Source organism: Entelurus aequoreus, linkage group LG19, assembly GCF_033978785.1.
Source record: "Entelurus aequoreus isolate RoL-2023_Sb linkage group LG19, RoL_Eaeq_v1.1, whole genome shotgun sequence".
In the NCBI taxonomy this organism is placed as follows: Eukaryota; Metazoa; Chordata; class Actinopteri; order Syngnathiformes; family Syngnathidae; genus Entelurus; species Entelurus aequoreus.
In genome coordinates, this window is record NC_084749.1 from 39,679,362 (window position 1) to 39,692,050 (window position 12,689).

The 12,689-nt window shown below is 41.7% G+C and overlaps 1 protein-coding gene across 1 annotated transcript; it reads right to left on the reverse strand.

Moving 5' to 3' along the window:
• Window positions 1-317: 317 nt before the first annotated feature.
• LOC133635441 (zinc finger BED domain-containing protein 4-like) lies at window positions 318-10,465 on the reverse strand. The gene is made up of 5 exons (XM_062028658.1): window positions 10,438-10,465; window positions 10,372-10,381; window positions 2,893-3,038; window positions 1,596-1,735; window positions 318-1,490 (listed from the first exon to the last, which is right to left on the reverse strand). Exons 1-5 carry the CDS (start codon window positions 10,463-10,465, stop codon window positions 525-527), a joined length of 1,290 nt encoding a protein of 429 aa, XP_061884642.1. The 3' UTR covers window positions 318-524.
• Window positions 10,466-12,689: the final 2,224 nt, after the last annotated feature.

The following is a 12,689-nucleotide window of genomic DNA, read 5'->3' on the forward strand; positions in this document are numbered from 1 at the left end:
CCCCCCACCCCCCCCCCCCCTCCCTCCACACCCCTGATTGTAAATAATGTAAATAATTAAATGTGATTATCTTGTGTGATGACTGTATTATGATAATAGTATATATGATAGTATATATCTGTATCATGAATCAATTTAAGTGGACCCCGACTTAAACAAGTTGAAAAACTTATTCGGGTGTTACCATTTAGTGGTCAATTGTACGGAATATGTACTTCACTGTGCAACCTACTAATAAAAGTCTCAATCAATCAATCAATCAATTTATTTTATTATACATATAAATAAAAGAAATACTTGAATTTCAGTGTCCCGGTGGCTATCCAGTAGATGGCAGTATTGTCCTGTTTAAGAGTGTCACAACATTGCTGTTTACGGCAGACAAACTGCTTTACGGTAGACGAAAACGTGACTGCTGTTGTTGTGTGTTGTTACCGCGCTGGGAGGACGTTAATGATACTGCCTAACAATAAACCCACATAAGAAACCAAGAACTCGCCCTCGATCATTCTACAGTTTTAACGTCATTGGGCAGGCACGCTGTTTATATCGTGGGAAAGCGGACGTGAAAACAGACTGTCGCCGCTGTCCCCACTCAGGTCCGCATGAAGCTGGAGGGGGTGTGGCCTCCAGCTACGGCTGAATTCCGGGAGTTTATCAGGAGAAAATTTCTTCCGGGAGGTTATCGGGAGAGGCGCTGAATTCCGGGAGTCTACCCGTAAAACCGGTAGGGTTGGCAGGTATGCCTTTGACCCTGACACTCGCCTCTCCTCAGACAACTCCACTGTGGCTGGATGGAAAGGAGCAAGCACAATAAGTGTTTCTCCTACGATGTCAAACTCATCAGCTGTAAGTGGAGTCAAATCTGTTTTTAGAGAGGCCAGCGATACCCACACTGACTCCTTCTCATCATGTAGCCTTGACAGCATTTCATATGTGCTGTTCCAGCGTGTTGCCACCTCATTGATGAGTTTCAGGGTTGGCCGTCCCATCTGTTGCTGCACTTGAGCAAGCTTCTCCTTAGCTGTAGTGCTCGATCTGAAGTATGTGACAATGTGCCTAGCTTTGTGTCTGATGGATGCAAGTGTGGGGATCTGGTCACATGATTTTCTAACTAATAAATTAAGACTATGTGCAATGCAAATTGAGTGTCGAATTTGGAGCTGTCTAGTGGATGCAATCATGTTTGGTGCTGCATCGGTCACAAAACACTTTACTTCATTAGTTATGGCCCAGTCTGCCATCATGTCCCTTTTGACCTGGGCCAAATTGTCAGCAGTGTGACTTTGTGGAAAGTATTGCACACCCAACACAGATGTACACAACTGCAAATTATCATTTATGTAGTGACAGGTAAGAGCCAAGTAAGCCTCCATGTTTACAGATGTCCACATGTCAGCTGTTATACTCACTGCCACAGCTTGCTGTACTTCCAATTTCACTCGTTCCCATTCCTCCTCATATTTCTTCACCAGTATTTTTTTGATAGTCTGAAAATAACACCAAGTCAAACCAAAAGCAGCTCAACGTATTCAATTTAAATATTAAATAAATTGGATGTATCAACTACAACTTTAGATAATTTCCACACAAACCTTTCTGGTGGGCAAAACATATGATGGCTCAAGGACCTGCACCAGTTCCCAGAACCCTTCACTCTCCACAATGCTGAGGGGCTGGCAGTCCTTCACAATGAAGTTCAGCAGAGCCTCATCCAGCATCTGCTTCCTGGTAGCTTGATGGTTAAAAATGAGATAAAGAAGAAGGGAAATAATTCTCAAAAAATAAACTGAGTAAGTTGTGGAATGGCTGTATACTTGAGTTTATCCTGGGTGTCTCTGGAACTTCATTTTCATGCCTGGCCCTATAATGCCTCAGCATTGAGGAGGTGGATTTGTTGATGTACGACAATTCTGTTGTACAAATGAGACATTTAACCTGCAGAAAATATGAATAGTAAACTAAGAATCATTTTGAAGAGATTTTGAATTCTAATAGATCAGGTGGAAACTTTGAGAGAAGAGGATGAAACGACAAGGAAATTAACACAAATACCTTTTTTTCCGATATATGATCAAAATATTCCCACAAGGCGGAAATCTTTCTTTTTGCCTGAGGCTGCTCCAAATTAGAAATGACCAACGACAGAAGTGCGGCGATTCTGTTGGCAGCAGCATCTCGTTGACAAATGCGCTTCCTTATAAACACAGTTTGGCACGCAAGCGTCAGTGCGACACAGTTCGCGTATCGGTCACGTGACCGGAACAGCTCATGATCGGTCACGTGACCGAAACAGCTCGGGTTCGGTCACGTGACTTTCTAAAAGCGGTACGCGCACCGACACCGGGTTTCGCTCTATGAGCTTGACGCATGCGCCGGTGCATCGGTGTTGCCGGACCCATCACTACTAGTTCCTGTTTGCTGGATCCTGTTTTCCAGTTTGGCTGTTCCTGGTTCCTGGTTTGTGTTTTTTCTTAATTTCATGGACATTAAATCATGTTTTCCTGTACAAAGTCTGCCTTCTCTGCATCTTGGGGTTCGTCACCAACACCTTGTGACAGAATACTCCAGCCTAACACGAACCCTGCAGAGATTTCGATGGCGGAGAGGCTTGACAGGATTTTGGTGATGATGGCTAAATTGAAGAATAGTTCGGCCTCATTCCAAGCCCTCTCCCACCAACCCCTGTCGTATGTGGGCCTATCTGGTGACGTCTGGGATCCGTCCCTTGAGGGGGGGGCTATGAGTAGCTGTGCAGCTGGGGAGGCACAGCTACTTCTCACCCCGGTGGGTATGCAACAGACGGCGCCATCATCTCCGGTGGGTCTGCAACAGACGGCGCCACCATCTCCGGTGGGTCTGCAACAGACGGCGCCATCATCTCCAGTGGACCAGCAGAGGGTGCCACCATCCTCTCCGGTGGGCCAGCAGAGGGCGCCACCATCCTCTCGTCGGCCACGGGTGTGGTCGTTTCATTGGCGACCGCCTCGCCAATTGCGGCGTCGTTCAACTCGCTGTCACCACCTGACTCTTCCCCGCTGGTGGCGGGGACACTTGGCCTAGCGGCCCACCTCCTTGTCCTCCCTCCACCCTCTGTGACTTTGGACTGTTGGGGGGTTCTACAACGTCTGGTATCCGTTACGGGAAGGGGGCTACTGTCAGGCTTGTCCCTGACAGTTTGGTTATGTTTTAGTTTTTCCTCTGTTTGTTTTATTTCCTGTCAGCACTCTTATTTTTGTTCAGTTTCCTGCTTGTCTCCCTGAGTGCTGTTTTCCCCACAGCTGCAGCTGATTAGCGCCTGGCCACACCTGGTGTCAATCAGCCGGCTGCTATTTATACCTGCTTTGCCATCCAGTCTGGTCTGCAGTATTGTCGTTAGAGCTAATATTACTCGTATGTTGAAGCACAGTACAATCCATCAAGCGGTGCGGCTTCATAGCTTACCAAAGTCGTACTAAAACATTTTGATAAGATTATTGAGCGCCGTGTGTAATGTTCTATATTTTCAATGGAACATATAAAATGTTGGTGTTGTTTACTTGAGTCATATTGCAGTCTACACGTATCTCTTATGTGTAGAGATGTCCGATAATGGCTTTTTTTTACCGATATCCGATATTCCGATATTGTCCAACTCTTAATTACTGATCCCGATATCAACCGATACCGATACATACAGTCGTGGAATTAACACATTGTTATGCCTAATTTTGTTGTGATGCCCCGCTGGATGCATTAAACAATGTAACAAGGTTTTCCAAAATAAATCAACTCAAGTTATGGAAAAAAATGCCAACATGGCACTGCCATTGTTATTATTGAAGTCACAAAGTGCTTTTTTTTTTTTAACATGCCTCAAAACAATAACAGTGCAATAATTTTTCATAACATGGTCACTACTGCTTAGTTTCTCTTGTTATATTCTTATTTTACTCTTGTATTTTTATTCTCATTGTTGCTTTTTATTTTTTATTCTTATTGTAATATTTTTCTATTCTTTTTCCATTTATACCCCAATTATTTACTTTTTACTTTTAAAATTCGATCTCAATTCTGTACACTGCTGCTGGAATTTTAATTTTCCTGAGGGAACTCTCCTGAAGGAATCAATAAAGTACTATCCATCTATCTATCCAAACAGCAGCTTGGAATTTGGGACATGCTCTCCCTGAGAGAGACTATGAGGAGGTTGAGGTGGGCGGGGTTGGGGTGCGTGGGGGTAGGGGGTAGCGGGGGGTGTATATTGTAGTGTCCCGGAAGAGTTAGTACTGCAAGGGATTCTGGGTATTTGTTCTGTTGTGTTTATGTTGTGTTACGGTGCAGATGTTCTCCCGAAATGTGTTTGTCATTCTTGTTTGGTGTGGGTTCACAGTGTGGCGCATATTTGTATCAGTGTTAAACTTGTTTATACGGCCACCCTCAGTGTGACCTGTATGGCTGTTGACCAAGTATGCCTCGCATTAATTTGTGATGAGAACAGCCGGTAGATATTATGTGACTCGGACGGCACACACGCAAAGGAAATGCCTATAAGGTTTATTGGCACTCTGTACCTCTCCCTACGTCCGTGTACACAGCGGCGTTTTAAAACATCATACATTTTACTTTTAGAAACCGATACCGATAATTATGAAACCTATACCGATAATTTCCGATATTACATTTTAAAGCATTTATTATTTATATTATCGGACATCCCTACTTATGTGTGACTGCCATCTACTGGTCACACTTATCATTTCACCATGTACCAAATAAAATAGCTTCGGGGTCGGTAAGCACAACCAAAATTATTCCGTACATTAGGCGCACCGGGTTATAAGGCACACTGTCGAGTTTTGAGAAAATGAAAGGATTTTAAGTGCGCTTTTTGGTCCGAAAAATACGGTACTGTATTGAAGATGTCATTCAAATAAAATCATCAACATTCAACAACAAAAGGATTGCTGACCAACAATCAGACGGATAAAGCAGCAGCAATATTTAAGTGAATAAATATATCACCAATTACAGTATTCATCTTAATAGAGGAAATACCCAAAACGAAATCAGACAACAAATCCAATTCATGTATTATTATTAATTAATACCAATACATATATAATATAAATAGCAAATCACATTTTTGTATGTGTTTTTAATTTACTTTGAATATCAATAAAACATTTACAGTGGGTCATATGATCCTAAAAAAGACAGAGGATGTGACCTCGTAGGAACTCTGGAGTTACAAGATGTTTCGACAGTGGCCTTACACCAGGGACCGTGCACACATTTCCCATGCTTTGAGTGTCATATTCTGCTCACCCCCCTCCTTACTCCAAGTGTGGCGCAGCGAGCCTCTCCTCAGAGAACCTCATCTTTTCTGTCCTCCCCTCATCCCAGGAAACTAGATTTTCTGCGGCCTATTTTGTGTCACGTTCTGTTCTGAACATTACTGTACTTACTGTACAACACTGTTCTGTTTTACTGGTCATGCCTCCTACACTTGTATGTGTTCCTGGACAGTATGTTGTTTATATCCTAAACGGTTTGTACATTGCCATTCATCCTTTGCCTGTGCATACATCTTTCCCATATGTATCACAACAGGGATTTATACAGCACTACGCATATGATGGCTCATATGGTAGAGCGGTCGTCCAGAAACTTTAGGGCTTTTATTTCGATTCTAGCTACCATCCTTCGTTGTGTCCTTGGGCAAGATACACTATATTGCCAAAAGTATTTGGCCACCCATCCAAATGATCAGAATCAGGTGTCCTAATCACTTGGCCCGGCCACAGGTGTATAAAATCAAGCACTTAGGCATGGAGACTGTTTCTACAAACATTTGGGAAAGAATGGGCCGCTCTCAGTGATTTCCAGCGTGGAACTGTCATAGGATGCCACCTGTGCAACAAATCCAGTCGTGAAATTTCCTCGCTCCTAAATATTCCAAAGTCAACTGTCGGCTTTATTATAAGAAAATGGAAGAGTTTGGGAACAACAGCAACTCAGCCACCAAGTGGTAGGCCACGTAAACTGACAGAGAGGGGTCAGCGGATGCTGACGTGCATAGTGCAAAGAGGTCGCCAACTTTCTGCACAGTCAGTTGCTACAGAGCTCCAAACTTCATGTGACCTTCCAATTAGCCCACGTGCAGTACGCAGAGAGCTTCATGGAATGGGTTTCCATGGCCGAGCAGCTGAATTTAAGCCATACATCACCAAGTCCAATTCAAAGCGTGGGACGCAGTGGTGTAAAGCACGTGGCCACTGGACTCTAGAGCAGGTGGAGATGCGTTCTCTGGAGTGATGAATCTCGCTTTTCCATTTGGCAATCTGATGGACGAGTCTGGGTTTGGAGGTTGCCAGGAGAACGGTACATTTTGGACTGCATTGTGCCGAGTGTGAAATTTGGTGGAGGAAGAATTATGGTGTGGGGTTATTTTTCCAGAGTTGGGCTTTTGCCTCTTAGTTCCAGTGAAAGGAACTTTGAATGCTCCAGGATACAAAAACATTTTGAACAAGTCCATGCTCCCAACCTTGTGGGAACAGTTTGGAGCGGGCCCCTTCCTCTTCCAACATGACTGTGCACCAGTGCACAAAGCAAGGTCCATAAAGACATGGATGACAGAGTCTGGTGTGGATGAACTTGACTGGCCTGCACAGAGTCCTGACCTGAACCCGATAGAACACCTTTGGGATGAATTAGAAGGGAGACTGAGAGCCAGGCCTTCTCGACCAACATCAGTGTGTGACATCAACAATGCGCTTTTGGAAGAATGGTGGAAAATTCCTACAAACACACTCCGCAACCTTGAAGCTGTAATAGCTGCATATGGTGGACCGACATCATATTGAACCCTATGAGTTAGGAATGGGATGGTACTTCAAGTTTACATTTGAGTCAAGGCAGGTGGCCAAATACTTTTGGCAATATAGTGTATTGCACCCACCTTGCGCCCATTGCCACCACTTGTGTATGAATTTTTGGTGCCACGTTTGTCAGTCTTTCCCAGAACAGCAGCTGTGGCTATAAATGTAGCTTACCACCATCATCGAGTGAATGAATTATGGGTTCTCAGTTGTCACTGTAAAGCGCTTTATATACCGTATTTTCCGGACCATAAAGGCGCACCAGATTATAAGGCGCACTGCCGATGAGTGGGTCTAGTCAGGTCTATTTTCAAAGAAAAGGTGCACTGGATTATAAGGCGCATTAAAAGAGTGATATTATTATGATTTTTTTCTAAAAGTAAAACACTTCCTTGTGGTCTACATAACATGTAATGGTGGTTCTTTGGTCAAAATGTTGCATAGATTATGTTTTACAGATCATCTTCAAGTCGCTTTCTGACAGTCGCTTCAGGATGCGCCGTTTTGTGGGCGGTCTTATTTACGTGGCTCACCTTCGGCAGCGTCTTCTCCCCGTCATCTTTGTTGTAGCGGTGTAGCGTGCAAGGACGGGAGTGGAAGAAGTTTCAAAAGATGGAGCTAACTGTTTTAATGACATTCAGACTTTACTTCAATCAATAACGGAGCAGCATCTCCTCATCCGTGGCATGAGAAACGTGTTCCGTGAAAAACCGTCAGACTGGAGTTCCTTGGGTGAATAATGTAAACCCACTACACCGATAGTTTTTAGCGCTTCCATAGTGAGCCTACTGACAGATATAAGTAATAACTTTACGCTACTTTATATTAGAAAAAGAAACAGCGAAGGATGAATGTCCCATAACAAGAAGAAGTTTGTCGGATATGGTGTAGCCACGGACTACAAAGGCAAATTTTCAGGACTTATGCAGATCCCAAATACCCATCAACAGGTACCAGAAGGTAAGAAACGTTGGTTTTGCATAATATTGCGAAACAAAACGCCCGATAAAATGTCTGCTAATAGGTGACATTTTGCGGTCCTTATACACGCACCATAATAACACTCGTATGCTGAAGAGTACGTCTGACTACTGTAGCCGTAACACGCCGACAATCCATCAAGCAGTGTGGCGTCATAGCTTTTTGAGCGCCGTGTGTAATGTTCTACACTACCGTTCAAAAGTTTGGGGTCACATTGAAATGCCCTTATTTTTGAAGGAAAAGCACTGTACTTTTCAATGAAGATAACTTTAAACTAGTCTTAACTTTAAAGAAATACACTCTATACATTGCTAATGTGGTAAATGACTATTCTAGCTGCAAATGTCTGGTTTTTGGTGCAATATCTACATAGGTGTATAGAGGCCCATTTCCAGCAACTATCACTCCAGTGTTCTAATGGTACAATGTGTTTGCTCATTGGCTCAGAAGGCTAATTGATGATTAGAAAACCCTTGTGCAATCATGTTCACACATCTGAAAACAGTTTAGCTCGTTACAGAAGCTACAAAACTGACCTTCCTTTGAGCAGATTGAGTTTCTGGAGCATCACATTTGTGGGGTCAATTAAACGCTCAAAATGGCCAGAAAAAGAGAACTTTCATCTGAAACTCGACAGTCTATTCTTGTTCTTAGAAATGAAGGCTATTCCACAAGATTGTTTGGGTGACCCCAAACTTTTGAACGGTAGTGTATATTCTCAATGGAACATTTAAAGTTTTGGTTTTGTTTACTGGCGTCATATTGCAGTCTACACTTATTTCTTATGTGTGACTGCCATCTACTGGTAACACTTATCTATACATCATGTACCAAATAAAATAGCTTTGAGGTTGGCAAGCACAACCAAAATTATTCCGTACATTATGCGTACCGGGTTATAAGGTGCACTGTAGATTTTTGAGAAAATTATAGGATTTTAAGTGCGCCTTGTAATCCGAAAAATATGATAAATCGAATCCATTATTATTGTTGTTATTATTATTGTTATTACTTTTACGCACTTCTTTTTAGTTAGACATTACATGCAATTAATAGATTGTCTATCCACACAAGGGCAACAATGTTAATATGAAGGAAAATACAGCCAGGAAAATACACAACACGCATTTGAGTGGGATGCAAACACTGTATGACCTTACATTTAGATCCAGACTGTTCTCAGTGTTAAATGTTCATTGTCCTCATGGGTACAGAACTTAAACAGCACTGGACTTGATATGACTCATTTTATGGCTGTGATAAAAGCAAATTGGATTTTAATTTTTGGCCTGGCCTGCATGATGTGAAACAGGGCTATTCAATTACAAATTGAAAATGAGAACACCGGCTGGGCCAGACGTTTCCAGCGGTCAGTAACTGGGGGTTAATGAAAAACAATAAATGAACACAATGGAAAGGAATGAGAAAGCAAACAAAGTTTTTTCATTGTTTCCGTTTAAAATCTGATAGATCTGACGAACATGTTCAACTATTTACCCGTTGTATAATATTCTCAAGGCAGTCTTCTGCATTTTTAAAACATGTTTTGTAGAAAGTGTCTTAGATGTACCGTTTGCTGTTTACATTTTGTCATAGTTTATCACCTCATTTATGATGCATGCTTTCACAGTTTCAAAGTCTCTGAAGGGCCTTTTCTTAATTGATCCAAATCCACTTTTTTTATATAGCGAGGTGCTGCACATTATAAAACAATAACAGTAATTCAGTTGAAATAATTTAGAATAATAGAGAAATAAATACATTTTGCAAAACCACATTTAGTAACGAGATGAGGCAATTTGAAGGAATTGCATGTGAATGCTCCAATGCTGAAGTTGAACTGAAATCCTGGAGGTTTTTTTAGAATTGTTGAAGCAAAGCACACAATTCCCAAACAGGATGAATATTTTGAAGTTGGAACAGTTTGAATCAGATGAAAAATGTGGCAGTTGTGGAACTTTGTAGATTGTCCCTTTGATTTCAATGGGAATTTCCCCAAAATTTGGGAATTTCGGGAAAAGTGGGATTATTTTTTTTAAATAGTAAAAAAATTGAATGGTCTGAATGAGTTGAAATGGTTGGTGTTGGAATTTTTAAAATCGGTCAAGAATGGTTGAAGTTGGAACACGTTGAATTGAGAAATGGAATTACGGAATTCCTGGCATTTCGGGAATTTTTCCAGTTCAAAAAACAACTTAATTTTTTTGTCCTGATTAAGAGGAAAGTTTTGACGGTGGCACGGTTGGAATGCCTTAAAACATGTGGAAGGAGTAGTTGCCAGACAAAAAAAGAGTGGAAATAGGGTGTTAGGATTTGATCAAGGAGGTGACCCCAGGATGCAGAGACGGGAGGCGAGGTTGAATTACAAAATGTTTAAACAATTTAATGAGTCCAAAAGTGTAACAAAAAGCGATGGGGCAGAAGTGCACACCATTAATAATCAAACAAAAGCAGGTCTCAGTGGTCGGCAGGGGAAAAAGGCCAGGGCGCACTGAGCACAACAAAAGGTCCAACACAAAATCCTCTTTACCTCAGGGAGGCTAGGAAGCAAACATAAAGAGGTTAGGAATTTCAGGAATAAGGCGAGACAACATACCAGGCAGGACGAAGTGAATCAGGCGCATGCACGTGGGAGGTGCAGGAGTCAATAACCGACAAGAACCAGCTGACAGTGACGAGCTTAAATACTCCTTGGTTGAAATGGTTGCAGGTGTGCCTGGCTGGGGACTAATGAACTGAAGAAAAACAGACACCATAAAAAGAGAAGGCAGCGAAATAATAAAACACAACATAGGGCTTTGGAAAACCAGGAATTCTGGAAAATCCTGGAATTTTTTTGAACTTGGAAAAGAAGAAGTTTGAATTTCCAGAATGGTGGAATATGTTGAAGGTGGAATGGTATGAATAGGTTGGACAATGTGGAAATGGTAGAAGTTTGAATAATGGGAAATTAATTTTGAATGGGAAAAATGTCCCGGAAAACCTGGAATTCTGGGAATTTTTTGAATTTTTCAAGGGAAAGCCTGCGATTCCCAAATAGGCTGAACAGTTTGAAGTTAGAACGGTTTGAATCGGGTGAAAAATGTGGAAGGGTAGAACGCGCCAAAATCTGGAGAATAATAATACGTTTAAATAGATACATTTTGGTGTAGAAAACCATATGAGTGAATGCTTTGGAGCATTCACACAATAACAAATCAATAAAATAAAACGGCAAAAGACACACAGGACCACACGACTCATGCCGAGTTAAAAGCCAAAAAATTAAAGTGGGTTTTAGGACGAGACTTAACTTAAAGGGGTCATATTATATACGTATATTTTTTCTAAATTGAAAACACTTCCTTGTGGTCTACATAACATTTAATGTTTTTTTTAGTACAAACCAGACCAAAAGCAACTTTGTTATATCAACAGCACCCGCTCGCTCTTTCTCACTTGCGCCAACACATGAACATATGGCACTTAGCCAGTGATGCGTTTACAGCCACACAAAAAGTCGGACAACTCCAACACCACACATAAAGTGTCATTCCAGGTCGTTACACTATGATTTACCAATCAAATGTGTGCTTATACTAGTGTCATTTATTAGGAATATTAATTTATAAATAGTAATCATGAAAGGCTGTTAGTATATTAAATTAATACTAATAAAAATATATTTTTTACAAACAGGAAGTTGCAGGAATGTACACATGATCCCCTGCTTACATCTCATTGTGCAACATGTGAATGTTTTAATGGGAACTAAATGCAATGTCTGAAAGGGGTACAAAATATTTCCAAAGCAGGACCTCCACCCAGACAAACAATACAAGTACACAGTTCATGAAAAACAATATTTTTTGTTATTGTCATTGTAAGTGGGCCTAAACACTTATATTAGAAATGGAAATGACTGCTGTTATTTGATTATAATAAAAAGAGAATGTTGTCTGTCTATCTGTGTTGGCTCTGCGATGAGGTGGGGACTTGTCCAGGGTGTACCCCGCCTTCCGCCCGAATGCAGCTGAGATAGACTCCAGCACCCCCCGCGACCCCGAAAGGGACAAGCGGTAGCAAATAGATGGATGGATGGAGATTGAACTTGTTATTTAGTCAGGTTTGGGACAGGTGTGCTGCTGGTGTAGCCACAGTGTGCACGTCTGATGTTGCTCACATGGGCTCCACTGAATGCTCAGGGAGTTTTTGCGTTTGCTCACACACATGAAAAATTAGAGGGAACATTGCCCAGGACATTAAAAACTATTTACTAAGAATGGTGAGAGAGTAAAACTATTGATTGGGCTGACACAATCAGCCATACTTGTTCATTCAATTAACATCTGTAACATTAGTTTTGACAGGGCACAAGCTGGACTCTGAAGCCTACGTTAGCTGTCATGTGTCAACAGTTTATTTTTATATCCAGACCTGTGTGTTTATTTCCGTACCTGATGGTTTCGGCTACAACTGTTGACTTCCTCAGAGGTTGTCACTGTCATGTCTTGTGATCATGTTTTGTTTAGTTATGTTCTGTTTGGTTAAAACTCCATAGTTCCTGTTTTTTACTCCCTTGTTTTGACACCATGGCGACCCATTAGTTTTCACCTGTCCTCATGAGACTCACGCACCTGTGTTAATCATGTCACTATTATTTAAGCCTGTAGTTGCCATGTAGTCAGGCTGGCGACATTACCCCTGACACTCTGTTTATGCGTACTCTGATTCTTCTTCATGCCATGTTTACTGTTTCATGCCATTTCGTAGTTCATGCTGCTCTGCTCATGTCACCTTCTTTTGCATCTCGGGAAAACAATCCACGCAGGAAACTACACCAAAGTCCAAGTCGTGACAGTCACGTGA

Bases quoted from the DNA above. Each gene is read 5' to 3' on its own strand.
- LOC133635441 (XM_062028658.1), bottom strand. From the start codon at position 10,465: ATGCGCCTGATTCACTTCGTCCTGCCTG. The intron at 1,736-2,892 runs GTCCACTGGAGA...TTAACCATCAAG, and splicing joins GATGGTGGCACCCTCTGCTG to CTACCAGGAAGCAGATGCTG. The intron at 1,491-1,595 runs GTTTGTGTGGAA...TGTTATTTTCAG, and splicing joins ATGTTTTGCCCACCAGAAAG to ACTATCAAAAAAATACTGGT.